Raw genomic sequence first — 16,543 nt, forward strand, 5'->3', positions numbered from 1 at the left:
AAGCAACTTAAGCAAAGCAAGGCAGTACTGCAGAGCTAAAGAGAAGGAGGTTAGTGTTCGAGGTGGCAAAGAATCATATGGAAGAAAAATAAAGAAACAGCTTCAAAATTTACACAAATCCCTATGTAGATTTGGAATTTGGAATCTACAGCTGAAAACTAAACTGTATATATGTAGATAAAAACTCCAAAAGGCTGGGCAAAGAGCTACCAGGGATCTATAAGTGGCTGACACATGTTCCAGTTCTGCTGAAACAAACTTCAATACACTTTAAAGGAAGAGAAGAACAAACTTCAATACACTTCAAAGGAAGAGAAGAAAACTCAAATGCTCAAAAACCATAAAAATCAGTGTTCAGCACTAAATTAAAAAGTATTACATATGCAAAGAAGCAGAAAATTATGACCTGTAATTGCAACGAAAATCAGTAAATAAAATGGACCACAGGCCGGACACAGTGGCTTACGCCTGTAATCCCAACAGTTTGGGAAGCCACGGCATGTGGATCAGATGAGGTCAGGAGTTCGAGACCAGCCTGGCCAACATGGTGAAACCCTGTCTCTACTAAAACTACAAAAAATTAGCTGGGTGTAGTGGCGGATACCTGTAATCCCAGCTACTCCAGAAGTTGAGGCAGGAGAATCGCTTGAACCCAGGCAGCAGAGGTTGCAGTGAGCTGTGGTTCTGAAATGCATTGCAGCCTGGGCAACAAGAGTGAAACTCCATCTCAAAAAAAAAAGGGACCACAAAAATGATAGAGATAATACAATTAGCAATCAAGGAATTTAAGACAGAAACAAAATGATAAGATGATAGAGAAAATGATAAACAAATGATAGAGACACTACAATTAGCAGTCAAGGAATTTAGGACAGGTATTTAAGACAGAAACAAAATGGAGGATATAAAAACTTCTATAAAAAAGTGGAATTTCAGGCCAGGAGTGAAGGCTCACACCTGTAATCCCAGCACTTTGGGAGGCTGAGGTGGGTGGATCACCTGAGGTCACGAGTCCGAGACCAGTCTGGCCAACATGGTGAAACCCCGTCTCTACTAAAAATACAAAAATAAGCCGGGTATGGTGGTGAGCGCCTATAATCCCAGCTACTTGGGAGGCTGAGGCAGGAGAATCACTTGAATTCAAGAGGCGGAGGTTGCAGTGAGCTGAGATTGTGCCACTGCACTCCAGCCTGGGCAACAAAAGTGAAACTCTGTCTCAAAAAAAACCCAAAAAGTTGAATTTCTAGAACTGAAAAAAATATAAGATCTAGAAGAGAAAATTTATTAGATGGGATTTATAGCAGATTAGATAGTTCAGGGGAAAAGAATAAGAAAAGTGATAATAGAGAAACAAACTATTAGTAAGTATAGAAAAATTGTTGGATAAAAATCAGCACGTGGCTGGGCACGGTTGCTCACACCTGTAATCCCATCTCAAAGCACTTTGGGAGGCGAAGGTAGGCAGACCATGAGGTCAAGAGATCGAGACCATCCTGGCCAACATGGTGAAACCCTGTCTCTACTAAAAATACAAAAATTAGTTGGACACGGCGGTGCATGCCTGTAGTCCCAGCTACTCGGGAGGCTGAGGAAGGAGAATCGCTTGAACCTGGGAGACGGAAGTTGCAGTGAGCCGAGATTGCACCACTGCACTAAAGCCTGGTTGACAGAGCCAGACTCCATCTAAGAAAAAAAAAAAAATCAACTCTTAGCAAAATAGAAACAGAAAGTAACATGTTTAACCTGATGAAGAGCGTCCATGAACAAGCTAACGTTAACTTCATATTGTATGGTGAATGAATCACTGTTTTTTCCTTAAGATCCGGAACAAGGCAAGGAAATTCACTCTCACATTTCTATTAGCCTATCTCCCAGAGGTCCTAGCAGTACAATAAGGTGAGAAAAAGAAATTGGCATATAAATTAACAAGAAATTAAAATTCTTTTTATTCGTAGATAATATGATTGAGTGGGTAGAAAATCCTAAAGACTACATAAAAGCTACTAGATTTAATAGGTGAATGTAGCAAGTTTGCAGGTTACAAGATCACTATAACTATTAGCAATAAAACAATGGATAACAAAAATTTTTAAATGCCATACTCAGTAGCATCTAAAAACTTTTAGTTTTAATAAAATGTGTACAAAACCTATACACAGAAAATAACAAAACACGCTGAAAGATATTATAGAAGAACCAACTGAAATGGAGATACACCAAGCTCATGAATTAAAATTTGTTAATAAGACATCAATTGTGTCCAAATTGATCTATAAATTTGATGTAATCCCAATAAAAATCCAAGTAGAACTTTTTTTAAAAATAAAAATTGACAAAGTAACTCTGAAATTTGTATGGAAATGCCAAAAAATATATGAACCATTTATATTATCTGATATCAAGACTTTCTATAAAGCACAGTAAACAAGACAGTGTAGTGATGTCATAAAGGCAGACACAGCAATCAATGGAAAATAAGAGTCTAGAAAAAGACCCACATATAATGATTTTTGATATAGGAGGTGACTGGGGAGGGGCAGACTTTTCAATAAATGGTACTGGACAACTGGATATCCATCCATATTGTAAAAAATAAACCTTGAAGTTCAACTTAAAGCAAACACAAATTTAACACAAAATGGTTCAAACATCTAAAAGAAAAACACTACAACTATAAAACTTCTAGAAGAAAACCTAATAAAATCTTTATGAGAAGATTGAGATACCTGGAAAAGGAAGTAAAGACGCTGGCCAATCCTCCCTACAAACAACTATAAAATGACACAAAATGGTCAGAAACTAGGCTCTGGAAACCAACTACAGGCAAACAACATATTGGGAAGTGTTTAGTCATTAGTGACTACTGAACTTTAGGTAGTAGTAACTATGAGAGTCTATTATTCTTGCTTATGGCTGCTACCATGACCTATCCCACATGGTTAAAATAGTAGTGTTGCTAGGATGAGGCAGCCTGTGTTTAAACACGCAAAGAAAAACACAATGACAAAGAGTCAGACAACAAGAAATCTTAATAGAGAAACTAGAGCACAGATAAAGATAATCAGAGAAAAAAGTAAATAGAGCTTCAGAGAGAAGAGAATAATAACATCAATCATTTCAACATATGTGAAATGGGCATTTTAGAAGGGGAGGAGAGAATCAAGGGACTGAAAAAGTATTTGGAAAGATAATGGCTGAAAACATCCCAAACCTAACTAATCTATGTGAGCTCAACAAAGCCCAAGTAGGACAAACATAAAGTGATCCACTATATACATAGTCAAACTGTTAAAAGTCAGAGAGACAGGAGAAGTGAATGAGTGACAGAATCAATCTAGGATAAATCTTAATACCAACAAAAGAAAACTTACGTACAGGAAGACATTAATATAATTAATGGCTGATGTCCAAAACGTAATGGATTAACATATTCAAAACAATGAAAGAAAAAACAAGCAAACAAAACTGTAAACCAGACATTCTATTTCCAGCAAAACCATCTTTTAAAGCAGAAGGCAAAATAAAGACATTCATAGATAAACACAGACTGAGAAAATTCATTACACACAAACCTGTGGTATAATAAATACTAGAAGAACTGCTTTAGACTCAAAGGAATCATCCTTGATTCCTCTGTTTCCCCTCCACATTGAATCTATCAGCAAGCAAGGCCTACTAGTTTTATATCCAAAAATGCCTTAAATCCATCTACTTAAAAAAAAAAATCTTCCATTGCCATCATCTGAGCAAGAGCCTTGAATTATCTACTGGACTTCTGCAATAGCCTAACTAATTTTCCTGCTTTTACTCATATCCCCCTATAATCCACTGTTCCAACAACAGCCAGGGTATTAAAAAAAAAAACAGATTGCACTATTCTCTGCATAAAATCCTCTAATCAGCTTTCATGCACTTAGGATACTACTTGCCATGACTAAATATGTAATACATGAACTACTTCCTGCTTGAACTTTTCTATCATTCTCTACTTCCTTCCGTAAGTTCCAGCACACTGGGATCCTGTATTCTTCAAATACCGCAAACTCATTCCCAGCTTCAGATTTTTTGTACCTACTGTTCCTTCTACCTCATGTGTGTCACCAGGAGATCATGACTCAAGGCTGGCTTCTTATTACTCAGGTCGGCACTCAAATGTCATCTCCTCAGAGAAGATTCTCAGAGAAGCTTTTCCTGGCCACCCTATCTAAGGTTACCCTACCCACCATCACTTGCCTCCCTTTCCCTTTTAAAAATTGTGGAGTATCATTTATCGTTATCTGAATTGTAATGCTTAATTATTTAGTCGCTTGTTTAATGTCTACCTCACCCAATAAAATAAAAGGATCATGAGAGGAGAGATCTTAGTATCTTGTTCATCACTGTATGTCCAGGACCTAACACAGTATTTTTTAATTACTGAGTAAAAATTTACATATATTCTAAAACTTAGACTAAAATGTAAACATTTCTGAACTCTTAAAAGACTTTAAAAAGAACTTTGTTCTTATTTAGTATTTTATAAGTGTCATATTTTATAATTTATACCAGTCTTCTGCCTCTTCTTAATGAAGAGAAAAAAGTGAGTGATCCTCCAAAGTTATCTCAAGTATTGCAAAGAGAGCGGGTGGCCATATATAGACAAGAACTGTGTCTGTCTTGCTTACCACTGTACTCTCGTACCAAGAACAGGGTCTAGTATATGATAAACATGAAATAATTACAGAATGACACATTAACAATGAGACTCTTAAGAGTTGGAAGACAGAGGAAATGCTCTGGGGGTTGGTGGCAATGTATTACTCCCTCCACTCCCAGTCACCACTTTTCTAGGTCTTAAGAGTAGTCTTGAATATATCTCTCTATAACAGACTAAATTTCTTAAGGGCATGGAATATGTCTTTTCTGTTTTGTATTCCTTATGAGTAAAACTGGCAGACAGAAGATGTCCAATAATTTTAATAATTTTTTGAATGAAATGCAAGAGCATTGGTGTCTTCATTTGTAAAAGGGAGGTAACAAGATTACCTACTTCAGAGGATTATTATAAGACAAAAAAAAAAAACTCGAAAACCAAAAAACTACACACACACACACACACACACACACACACACACAACAAAAAGAAGAGTAAGTGAAAGGAAAAAGAAAAACACCTCCACAAAGTCCTCTTTTAGCTAGCTATTAGGTTAGAAAAGTGTAAGAGAACTGATTAAATTTCCTCTTCTCCTATAAACTATTCCTATGTACTCAGCTACCTATAGGATAATAAGCTAATAATAATATAAGCTAATAAGACATCATACTATTTCAGCACCAGACACTGTAACAGACCACCACCACCACCAACAACAACATAGTCAGGTTAGCTTATAAGCAAGACCCAAACTTGGATAAGAGAACTTCCCAAGTCACAAGTGGGGAAAGAGAACTAACTATACTGACAATTTGGGGAATCTAACAGTATAGAGCCTTCGTGTGTTCTAAAGCCTAGAGGCTATCCTTTTGGTAGAGATTTTATGAAAGAAATCAGCAGTATTCCAGATGTCCCAGTAGCTGCAATGCTCCTTCCCTCACACGTTTAAAAGAAGACCTATGAAACTACTACTATACTAACACAATCTAAATTTAAACTATTATTGTGGCTTTAAATCTTAAAAGCTGGCAACCCCACAAAAACTAATCCACTAAGCATCTTAAAAGCTGTTTTTGAAAACAAATTTTTACAGTTCTATTAAGTAGAATCTAAACTTAAACTATTATTATGGCTTAATTCCTACAGGCTGCCAACCAAAACATGAAAAACACACTATCTCAACAAAACTAACCCATTAAACATCTTCAAAAACTTTTCTCTAAACAAATTCTTAGAGTTATTAGAATAGAAAAATAAATATCCAATTTAATTGTTCGTTTAAGCAGTCTTTCAGTAAGAGCCAGTTAAGATTCAAAAACATGTAATTACCTCAGATTGTGATTTTATTATTGATGAGATAGAGGAAAGTATCTAGGTAGCTTATAAACAATTCACCCGAGGGGGCTGTAATTAAAATATCAAATTTTATTCACTGGAGTTAGATTATATTTAAAATCAATATTTACTTGAAAACTGCATATTTTATATCGTCATAAAAACCTTATTGCAAAAGGATTTTAAGATTAGTTATTTCACTTACCAAAATGCAGTCCACTTTAGATTGTACCGTTTTGCTAAAAGAAAGAGAAAGTTAGGTTAGTAAAATGAAAAGTTTATTAACTATCTGCAATATTCTCAAAAAGATGTGGTAATTTAGTCTTCCTTACTAAGAAAAAAATAAATATCAGCTTCCTATTAAGATTAGGGATTGTAGCCTAAATCTGTGTTTTTCACAAAGCAAAACAAAAATCTATTTCCCATTTACTGTACCAAATTTAATCTTAAAGCATGGTCAAAACATTTCCTAAGTTTATTTTGAATAAACAATTAAATTTTTAACAGTGTATAAGTGCAGATTTATTACTATACTTACAAGTATGGCGCAGAGCTTACAATAATTATGATTTTTACTGTCTGCCTGCCACTCTGGACAATAATTTGCTTAGCACTTAGAAGTCATAACGATGTACTACAATCTGTAGCTTGTAAGATTTGATACATAAAAGATTCTGTTCCCTCCTCTCTCTGTCTACACACACACACACACACACACACACACCCCAGTAACAAGAATCCCTAGACATAAAAGCAATAATAAAAGATTAACTAATATAGTAATAAATTGGGAGGGCAGAAAAATACACTTAGAAATAAATAATACAATAAAGCCACTATACATCAATTTAACTGAACTACTGAATATAAGTGAACTGTTAATATATAACACAAATGAAGCCAGTATAAAATAATTTAAACAACTATCCTTTGGATTTTGTTGTAACACATAGGAAAGTGAAAATGCAAAGGAATCGTGCAAAATGTTCAGGAACAGTTTACACACAATCTTTAAAAGATGTTAAAACCAAATTGTCTTCTGTAAAAATTTATAAAGCCAAATATATGTAAACCAAAATTGGTTATTTGCCTTTGTATGTAGCCATACAGCTAAGCTATAATATAAAAAAATTAGTATTTAAATCTCATTTAACACAATCATTAATAACAAAATTTTATACCTGTACCCAGATTTCAAATTTCATTTTCTAAACAATAAAACATGACTGGATTCAGTTTAACTGCAAAGTTCAGAACGACTAAAAAGAGCAAAAAAAAGTAAAGGATAACTATAGGTTAAGAGGGACTGAAATCCCCTTCCCACAGTCCTACAAAAGATTTTTAGGTTTTAAAATCTCCTTGTATAGCTTATAATTCATTGGCACCTAACTTGTGCTATTTTTTCTCTCTTCTCAATAACTCCCAGTTTCCTCTGAGATCTGAGAGTAATCTATATATTAAGAATTGCTGCTAAAAAGGTAATATATCCAGGATCCAACCATCTCTCATCACCTTGGTCTAAACAGTCATTACTGGCCAGGCGTGGTGGCTCATGCCTGTAATCCCAGCACTTTGGGAGGCAGAGGCAGGTGGATTGCCTTAGCTCAGGAGTTCGAGACCAGCTTGGGCAACACGGTAAAACCCCATATCTACTAAAATACAAAAAAAAAAAAAAAAAAGCCGAGCATGGTGGCTTACACCTGTAGTCCCAGCTACTTGGGAGGCTGAGGCAGGAGAATTGCTTGAACCCGGGAGGCAGTGGTTGCAGTGAGCTGAGATTGTGCCACTGTACTCCAGCCTGGGCAACAGAGCGAGACTCCGTCTCCAAAAAAAATAAAACAAAATAAAGAGTAATTATTTCTTGTCTAAGGTGTTATAATAACCTTTTAACTGGTTTCTCTGTTTCTATCTTTGCCCTATCACCAACCACCACACCCTGTGGGCTACTCCCAACAAAGTGGCCAGAGTGATTCTTTTTGAAGATGACATTAGTCCTTTGCTCCAAAGTCTTTACCATGGCCATAAAAACCCAGTATGACCCAATCCTCTGCCATCTTTCTGATCTAATCTCATACTAGTCTATTCTTCATTCATTCAGCTCTAGCCAGGCAGCCTCCGTGATAGCTCCGCGGCAGGAGTGGGCCCTGCACTGGCTTGCTCTGTCAGCTTCTAGGACTTTTCTCCCATATAACTTATCCCTTTACTTTCTTTGTTACTTGCTCCATGTTATCTTCAACAGACAGTTCTTCCCTGACTTCCCCATATAAAATACTCCCAGTCACTCTCTATAGCTCTCATCCTGCTTTATTTTTCATCATTGCACTTATCACTAGTGATGTTATAATTTTATTAATTTGTTTACCAGCTATCTTCCTTGACTAGAATTTAAGCTTCATGATAGCAGGCTTTGTGTTTTGCTCATTGCTGTATCATCTGGTATATGTAAGGAGTTCAATAAAATCTGTTGAATGAATAAATGAAAAAAAAAAATTTCAGTCCCCCAGATGAAGAAAAAGTCCTTGGAAAGACTGGGACCACTTAAGAATGAGTTTTTATATAAATCAGTATGAAAATGAAATGTTTATTTTATAACATATAGATCTCAATATATTTTCATTCTACCAGTAACTGACTACTCTATGGGATTATCTAAGGAGGATGGTTCTATCCACCTATCACAAACAACTTGGTAAACCTCTAAAAAATATATGTAAATGATAGCCTTTTAAAGCAGGGGTCCCCAACTCTCATCCCTGTTAGGAACGGGGCCACACAGCAGGAGGTGAGCAACCAAGCGCATTACTGCCTGAGCTCTGCCTCCTGTCACATCAGTGGCAACATCAGATTCTCATAGGAGCCTGTGAACCCTACTGTGAACTGTGCATGTGAGGGATCAAGGTTGCATGGTCCTTCTGAGAATCTAATGCCTGATGATCTGTCACTGTCTCCCATTGCTCCCAGAAGAGATCACTATCTAGTTGCAGAAAAACAAGCAGGCTCCCACTGATTCTACATTATGGTGAGTTATATAATTATTTCATTATATATTACAATGTAATAATAACATCAATAAACTGTACTATAAATGTAATGAGCTTGAATCATCCCCAAACCATCTCCCCCACCCCTCCATCTGTGGGAAAATTTTTTGTCTTCCATGAATTTGGTCCCTGGTGCCAAAATGGTTGGGGACTGCTGTTTAAAAGGACAGAGTTATAAAGAAAATTGAAAGCCCTTCTGGTAGATGAGGGCCCTGGAATCACTTAACTTAGCCCCTTGATTATTTTTACTTTATACTTAAACATAATAGAACAATATAGATGAATTTTAAGTTCCCCTTTTCTTCTGCCTAGCCTTATACCCCTCCCTACCTTCTCAAAGGCAACTATCATTAATCCAATATGTAAACTTTCCAGTTGTTACTTCAAGTTGTTACTTGTATTAAACAAAAATCTATAAGCAACATACACTGTTCTGTGAAGCTTTTAAATGTTTATGTAAATTCCATCACACTGTACTTTTCTACAATTTTTTTTTAATTCAACATTGTTTTTGAGATCCATCCATGTTGATACACTTAGATGAAATTCATTCATTTTAACTACTAAAAATTATCCCATTGAATGAATAATCAAATTTATTCATCTATTCCTCTACTGAAAGGTAATTATGTAGCTTCCAGTTTTTCTACAAACGATACTGCCATAAGTGTCTTTGTATATGTCTCTTGGCATATACCTGTAAGAATTTCTCAGCTTTTAATCTAGAAGTCAATTTTCTAGGGCTTATAAATGATTTTTTTCTATTTTATTTTATATTAACAAATTTCTCTCAAACACTTGTATCCATTTATACTTCCATTAGCAGTATATGATAGTTCCTATTTTCTTATTACCTTGCATATATGCCATTTATACATGATATAGGTAATACATACATACTAAAAAGTTACTATTCCAATGGGCATGAAATTGTATTTTTTTAAAAAATTGTCTTTTCCTCAATTACTAGCAATGTTGTGTGCCTTTTTACCTGCCTGTTAGACATAGGGATTTTCTCCCCTATGAATTGTTTGTTCCTATCCTTTGCATATTTTTAAGCGGAGCTATTTCTTATTACATTATAGAAGCTTTATATATTCTGGATACTAATTCTATTATACATATTTAACTTTGTTAATAACTTTTATTAAAGTTAACATTTTTGATCTAGTCAATTTTTTTCCTTGATGAGTTATTTTTATGTCTTATTTAAGAAATCCTATCTAGCTAAGGTTAAAAGCAGTCTATATTTTATTCTAAAAGTTTTGAAGTTAGCTTTTCTCATTTTGATCTTTAATCGGAATTTATTCTTGTATATGGTATAGTGTAATATACAGTATATACTATTTCCATCTGGGAGCCCATTCACTATTTTATTATACTAAATTTCTGTACATGCTTGAATCTTTTTCTGGGCCTTTTCTGTTTTATTATTAATCTACTCACCTATCCCTAAGTTAACACCACACTTCAATTTTATTACTGCTATAAAATTTAGGTCTATTTATTTGATTGCATGACCCCCCTTGTTCATTTCCAAAACAGTCTTGACAATTCTTGGACCTTTGTTTTTCCAGGTGAATTTTTCAATCGGGTTTTCTAATTTCACAACAGTCCTCCTAAACTTTATGTAGGACTTTATTTTTGGACTGTATTAATGTTATAGATTGAATGGGAGAAGATGACTGATAATTTGCATTTTTTTAAATCTGTCCTTAAAATGTCATTTCCTTTCTGAATAAATCTTTTGTTAGAAAGAGTACAAGGCAACTTACAGATGGTATTGTGAATTTTATCTGTGTGTTGATGTTCAGGCAAACTATTGGTTTTCTATGTTGACCTTATCTCCAGCAACCTTCATGAACTCTTATTAGTTCTAACAGCATGTAGTTGTTTTTTTTTTTTTTGAGACAGAGTTTTGCTTTTGTTGCCCAGGCTGGAATGCAGTATGCCATCGCGGCTCACCGCAACATCCACCTCCCAGGTTCAAGTGATTGTCCTGCCTCAGCCTCCTGAGTAGCTGCGATTAGAGGCATGTGCCACCACACCCGGCTAATTTTTTTTTTTTTTTTTTTTTTTTTAGTAGAGACGGAGTTTCTCCATGTTGGTCAGGCTGGTCTCAAACTCCCAGCCTCACATGATCCACCTGCCTTGGCCTCCCAAAGTGCTGGGATTACAGGTGTGAGCCACTGTGCCTGGACAGTTCTAATAGTATGTAGATTCTCTTGTAGATAATCATTTCATTTATAATTAATATTTTTCTTCCTTTCCAATCTTTATGTCTCTTTCTCCCTTCTTTTTCTTATCTAATTACTTTGGCTAAAATCTCCAATATAATAAAGAGTAGCAGTGATAGAAGATATCCTTGTTTTGTTTCCGCATTAAAGAATTTACTTCTAAACTTTCTGTAATCAAGAATAATTCTGGTAACATCTGTTTTGGTAAATGTTCTCTATCAATTTAAGGCACTTTTCTTTTAGTCCTACTAGTATGATAGTTAAGGCTTTTGTTCTTCTGTTCTCTCTGCCAAGGAACACTCTTCAAAAGTGCTATCTGCCTGGCTTGCTCCCTTACTTTTCTGTGCTCAGTGGTTCAAACGTTATCTCCTTAGAAACCTTCCCTGACTATCTTGTCATTCACGTTGCTTTATTTATCTTTATTATAATTACTGCCACTGGCATTTATCTGTTTGTCCAACATCCCCACTAGCTTATAAAGACAGAAGTTGGTATGATTTGCTTACTACTATATTCCCAACGCAAGGAACAGTACCTGGCAAAGAGGTTTATCTATGTATCTTTTTAAAAAACTAGCTTTGAGTTTTCTTGATCGAGCTTTTTTGACATCTCATCAGTTTTTATTTTTTGTTTTTCTTCTGCATTATTTGTATTTATGCTGTTAAAGTTGAATACAAAACACATTTTCCTCTTAGTTCTTTGTTTTTAATAAGCACACACAAGAAAGACTTTATCTTTCTATTCCTGAAAAATTTCCATTAACTGGAACCTACAAATTTTGCTACGTAGTATTTTGTTATTTAATTTTAAATATTTTGTAACTTAGTATTTGATGTCCATGTATATGTATGTATTTTATTTTTAAATTATCTACTACTCACCAATTATTTTTTCACTTCAGCCAGGGAATATGGTTTTCATGATGAAAACTTCCTTTGGGACCCAAGTCACAGTCATATTTTTTAAGAATCTATGTATCCTTTAAATAAACCTATATTCTCTATTTATCTGCTAGAGGGATTTCCATATAGATCTATATTTAATCAAGTTTATTAATTATGCTGTTTAAATAATTTGTTGCCATTTTATCTACCAGTTTCTGACATATGTTAAATATCCAACTACAACTGGACATTTATTAATTTCTCTTTGGAACTGTCAATTTTTGCCTTCTTAACTCTAAGACTATACTGCTAAGACTACATTCTATATAAATAAGACTATAACTTTTACATTTTCTTGGTAGTATATTCCTTTAATCATGATCTAGTGTCCTTTAAACTCAGTAATGCCATTTTGTCTTAAGCTCTACTCTGCTGCATATTAATTTTGTTAAACCATCTTTCTTTTTGTTTTCTGGTTTTTACTACTGATGAGAAGTTTGTGGTCAGTCTCCCTTTCTTTGTGTAATTTATGCTTTTTAATTTAATCATGAGTTCATTTTAAGTGAGGATATTTTCTCCATGGAAGTCCTGTATACCTGGATTGGCATTAATTTCTCTCGTGATTTGAAATTTTTTAATTATGAACTTATCTTCACAAAGATTATTTTTCAGAGGAGTCTCATATCCTGTGGGTTACAGAAGCAGTTTCACATTTGTCTCTGCTGAATTTCTAAGGGTTTAATGGTTCCAGACCAATTTGTATACGGATTTATTGATTTAGAGTCCTTGTACCAGAAGGAAACTGTTATATCAAATGAAACTCCACATTCATCTATAAAACAGGATTAAGGCTCTGGTTCTCATATTTTACCCTTCTACATGCCCTGAGCAAACAGCAAGCTTACCTGAAACTTCCTGGGTCTGTCTGTGGGTTCCCTGTTTTAGTCCCATTTCACAGGTAAAAATCTCTCTTCAGGTTCTATGCTTTAGTTCATCAGTTCCAACTACTTTGTGAGGGCACAGAGTATGTGGCCTAGACTTTCCTATGAACATTAAGACATCAATCCCCAGCATTTAAGGTCTGTATGAGGACATGAAAACCACTATGGGTCATTTAGAAATTAGTTCCTGCTTACGACCTTTCTTAAGTAAGCTCCCCTGACTCCTTGTTACTAGCACCTATTAATTTAATTTCTCTTTCTTGATTTGAAGCTTTTATATATGTATATAACCTTTCTGTATATATCTTATCAAAAGTTTATGTCTGGAGTGTGGGGTGAAAATCCTGCCACAAGAGCTCAACTATACTGTCTAGGAGTCTTTTATTATATGGGTGTATACATATACTATATGTATACATATGAACTGTATACATGTGTGTATGTGTATATATGTATAATATACACACATATCTATACATATGTGTGTATAATAAACACACATATCTATACATATATGTGTGTATAATAAACACACCATAGTTTTATACCAGTGTTAATGGAATATTTTTGAAAACTTCCCCCAAATTCCACCACTACAACCAATAAACTCTTTCCTTCTTTCCCATATTCTCTCCTGTATGTATTCATGAACATATCTAATTTTTAACACAGCTATAATCAAAGCAGGGTATTATTTAAATTTACCAAAATCATGTTCTACTAAGAGTCTTCAAATTTTTAATGTAATGTATTTTTTGTAATATTCCACTTAGTGGATGTTTCAGTTTCCTGAACTATCACCTGAATATACTTTGATTGTTTCAATTAAAATAATGCTTCAGTGTTCTGCTTCAGATAACGACAAGTTAACATATATTAAAATAAACTTGCTACACATAACAATTATACATTCTGGACAAAATATAAAAACAAACATTAAATCAAAAGAGTAATCAAAAGCAGGAAGCAACTGGAAGGAAGTTAGCCTTAAATGAGAAAACTGTACTGGTAGAATTTTTTTTTTTTTTTTTTAGATGGAGTCTTGCTCTGTCACCCAGGCTGGAGGGCAGAGGCACGATCTCAGCTTACTGCAACCTCCGCCTCCTGGGTTCAAGTGATTCTCCTGCCTCGGCCTCCTGAGTAGCTGGGATTACAGGCGCATGTTGCCACATCTGGCTAATTTTTCGTATTTAAGTAGAGATGGGGTTTCACTGTGTTGCCCAGGCTGGTCTAGAACTCCTGAGCTCAAGCAATCCACCTGCCTCGGCCTCCCAAAGTGCACTAGTAGAATTTTTATAAGGCTTTTGCCTGCGGGTACTTATCAGCCCATGTGGCAATGGTCACTTAGACTGAAGCAGGAATCTGTTGTCTTGCTAGCTTAAAAAGGACAAAGTTTGGGGTTGCCATGGCAGCTTAAAAGTGAAAGGTGAAATCCCAGAAAGGAAAGTGCTCCAAAATTTCTATATGAACTACGCCCAGTATTTGAATGACCCTAGTTTGAGGAAGACTCCAAGGTTCTTCACAAAAAGAAACAGCTGGAAGGTGGAAGGATCTGAGATGAGATTTCTGCTGCTGCCTGTCACAGAAAAAATAAAGTTGGGGTTTGAATCCAGCCACATTAGATGTCTACTAAAACAAAAAGTCAACACTCATCAGAGAAAAAGAACAGAATCCAAAGTCTATAACATATCACTGATAATGCCCATTACACAAGCAAAATACACTATAGTGAACAAACAGGAAAAAAAGACCTAGAGTCAAGAGAAAAAGCAGCTCACAGACACTAAATCCTGAATGATCCAAAGTGTCAGAATTAGCAGACAAGGACTTCAAAGCAAGTATTATAAACATGTTCAAGTATTTAAAGGAAAATATGGTCATAATAAATGTTCGCATGGGGAAATCTCAGCTGAAAAATGGAAGTTATGAAAAAACCAAATGGAAGTTCTAGAACTTAAAAGTTATAATGTCTGAAATGAAAAATTCATTGTATGACCTTAATTTGAGATCAGATGGCAGAAAAAGGGTCACTTAACTGGAAAATCAATAGGTCTATTGAATGTGAAGAAAAGACTTTTTAAAAATAATAAACAGAGCTTCAGAAATTTAAAGTGCAATATCAAGTGGTCTAACTATGTACAATGGAAGAGGAGAGATAATGAGACAGAAAAATATAATGTTTAATAAATGGCCAAAGTCTTCCCAAATCCTATGAAAAACACAAACTTCTAGATCCAAGAAGTTCAGCAAATTCCAAGCAGGATAATTATAAAGAAACCCACACATAGTCAAAAGGATCAAAAAACAAAGATAAAAAGCACACTGTGAAAGCAGCCAGAAAAAAGTAACATTGCATGCAGTGAAAAAGTTGTATGAATGAAACCTGACTAATGATACCTGACTTCTACATAGTAAACTGATTTGCAGCAGAGGTACCAAAGCAATTCGAGGGACAAAAGAAAATCCTTACTACAAATCCTGGTGGAGTAACTAGACACATCTGTAAACAAATGTACAAACCTCAAACTATAGAAAAATTTGAGCTGAAGCTTAAAGTGTCTAGAAGAAACCATAGGAGAATATGATGTGAGAGCTGACAAAGATTTCTTAGGGTTACAGAAGCAATAACATTTTTTTTTCTTTTTCTTTTTGAGACAGAGTCTCACTTTGTCACCCAGGCTGGAATGCAGTGGTGCGATCTCGGCTCACTGCAACCTCCACCTCCGGGGTTCAAGTGATTCCCTGCCTCAGCCTCCCCAGTAGCTACGCCACCATGCCCAGCTGATTTTTGTATTTTTAGTAGAGATGGGGTTTTCCCATGTTGGCCATGCTGGTCTTGAACTCCTGACCTCAGGTGATCCGCCCATCTCGGCCTCCCAAAATGCTGGGATTACAAGCGTGAGCCACTGCGCCCCACTGCAATAAACATTTTTAAAAAGGCTTTGGGAGGCCAAGGCGGAAAAATTGCTTGAGGCCAGGAGTTTGAGACCAGCCTGGGCAACACAGTGAGACTCTATTTCTACAAATTTTTTTTTAAAAAGCCAGGCGTGGTGGTGCATGCCTGTAGCCCTTAGCTACTTGGAGGCTGAGAATTGCTTGAGCCCAGGAGTTCAAGGCTTCAGTGAGCTCTGATCATGTTACTGCAATTCAGCCAGGACAACAGAACAAGACCCTGTTTCTAAAAATAAAAATAAATCAGACCCCATCGAAATAAGAATAAACTTCTATTCACTGAAAGACATCAATTAAGACAGTAAAAAAAAAAAAAAACTACATAAAATACTCGAAAAACATATCTGACAAAAGACTTATGCCCAGAATACATAAGGAACTCCTACAACTCCGTAGTAAAGACAGGTAACTCAATTAATAAAGAGCAAACAACTGGAATAGATATTTCACAAAAAAGGTACACAAATGTCCAATAAACACATGAAAAGATGTTCAAGGAACCAAGCCACCAAGGAAATAC

The 16,543-nt window shown here is 35.4% G+C and overlaps 1 protein-coding gene across 2 annotated transcripts in view; it reads right to left on the reverse strand.

Moving 5' to 3' along the window:
- The window catches only part of RFX7 (regulatory factor X7), a 154,801-nt gene that overhangs the window by 82,386 nt on the left and 55,872 nt on the right, over window positions 1–16,543 (reverse strand). For both annotated transcript variants that reach the window (XM_055099050.2, XM_055099048.2), the window contains exon 3: window positions 6,174–6,207. In XM_055099050.2, the coding sequence (XP_054955025.1) occupies window positions 6,174–6,207 (34 nt within the window). The remainder of the gene's footprint in view (window positions 1–6,173; window positions 6,208–16,543) is intronic.

The sequence above is a fragment of the Pan paniscus genome, chromosome 16 (assembly GCF_029289425.2).
Source record: "Pan paniscus chromosome 16, NHGRI_mPanPan1-v2.0_pri, whole genome shotgun sequence".
In the NCBI taxonomy this organism is placed as follows: Eukaryota; Metazoa; Chordata; class Mammalia; order Primates; family Hominidae; genus Pan; species Pan paniscus.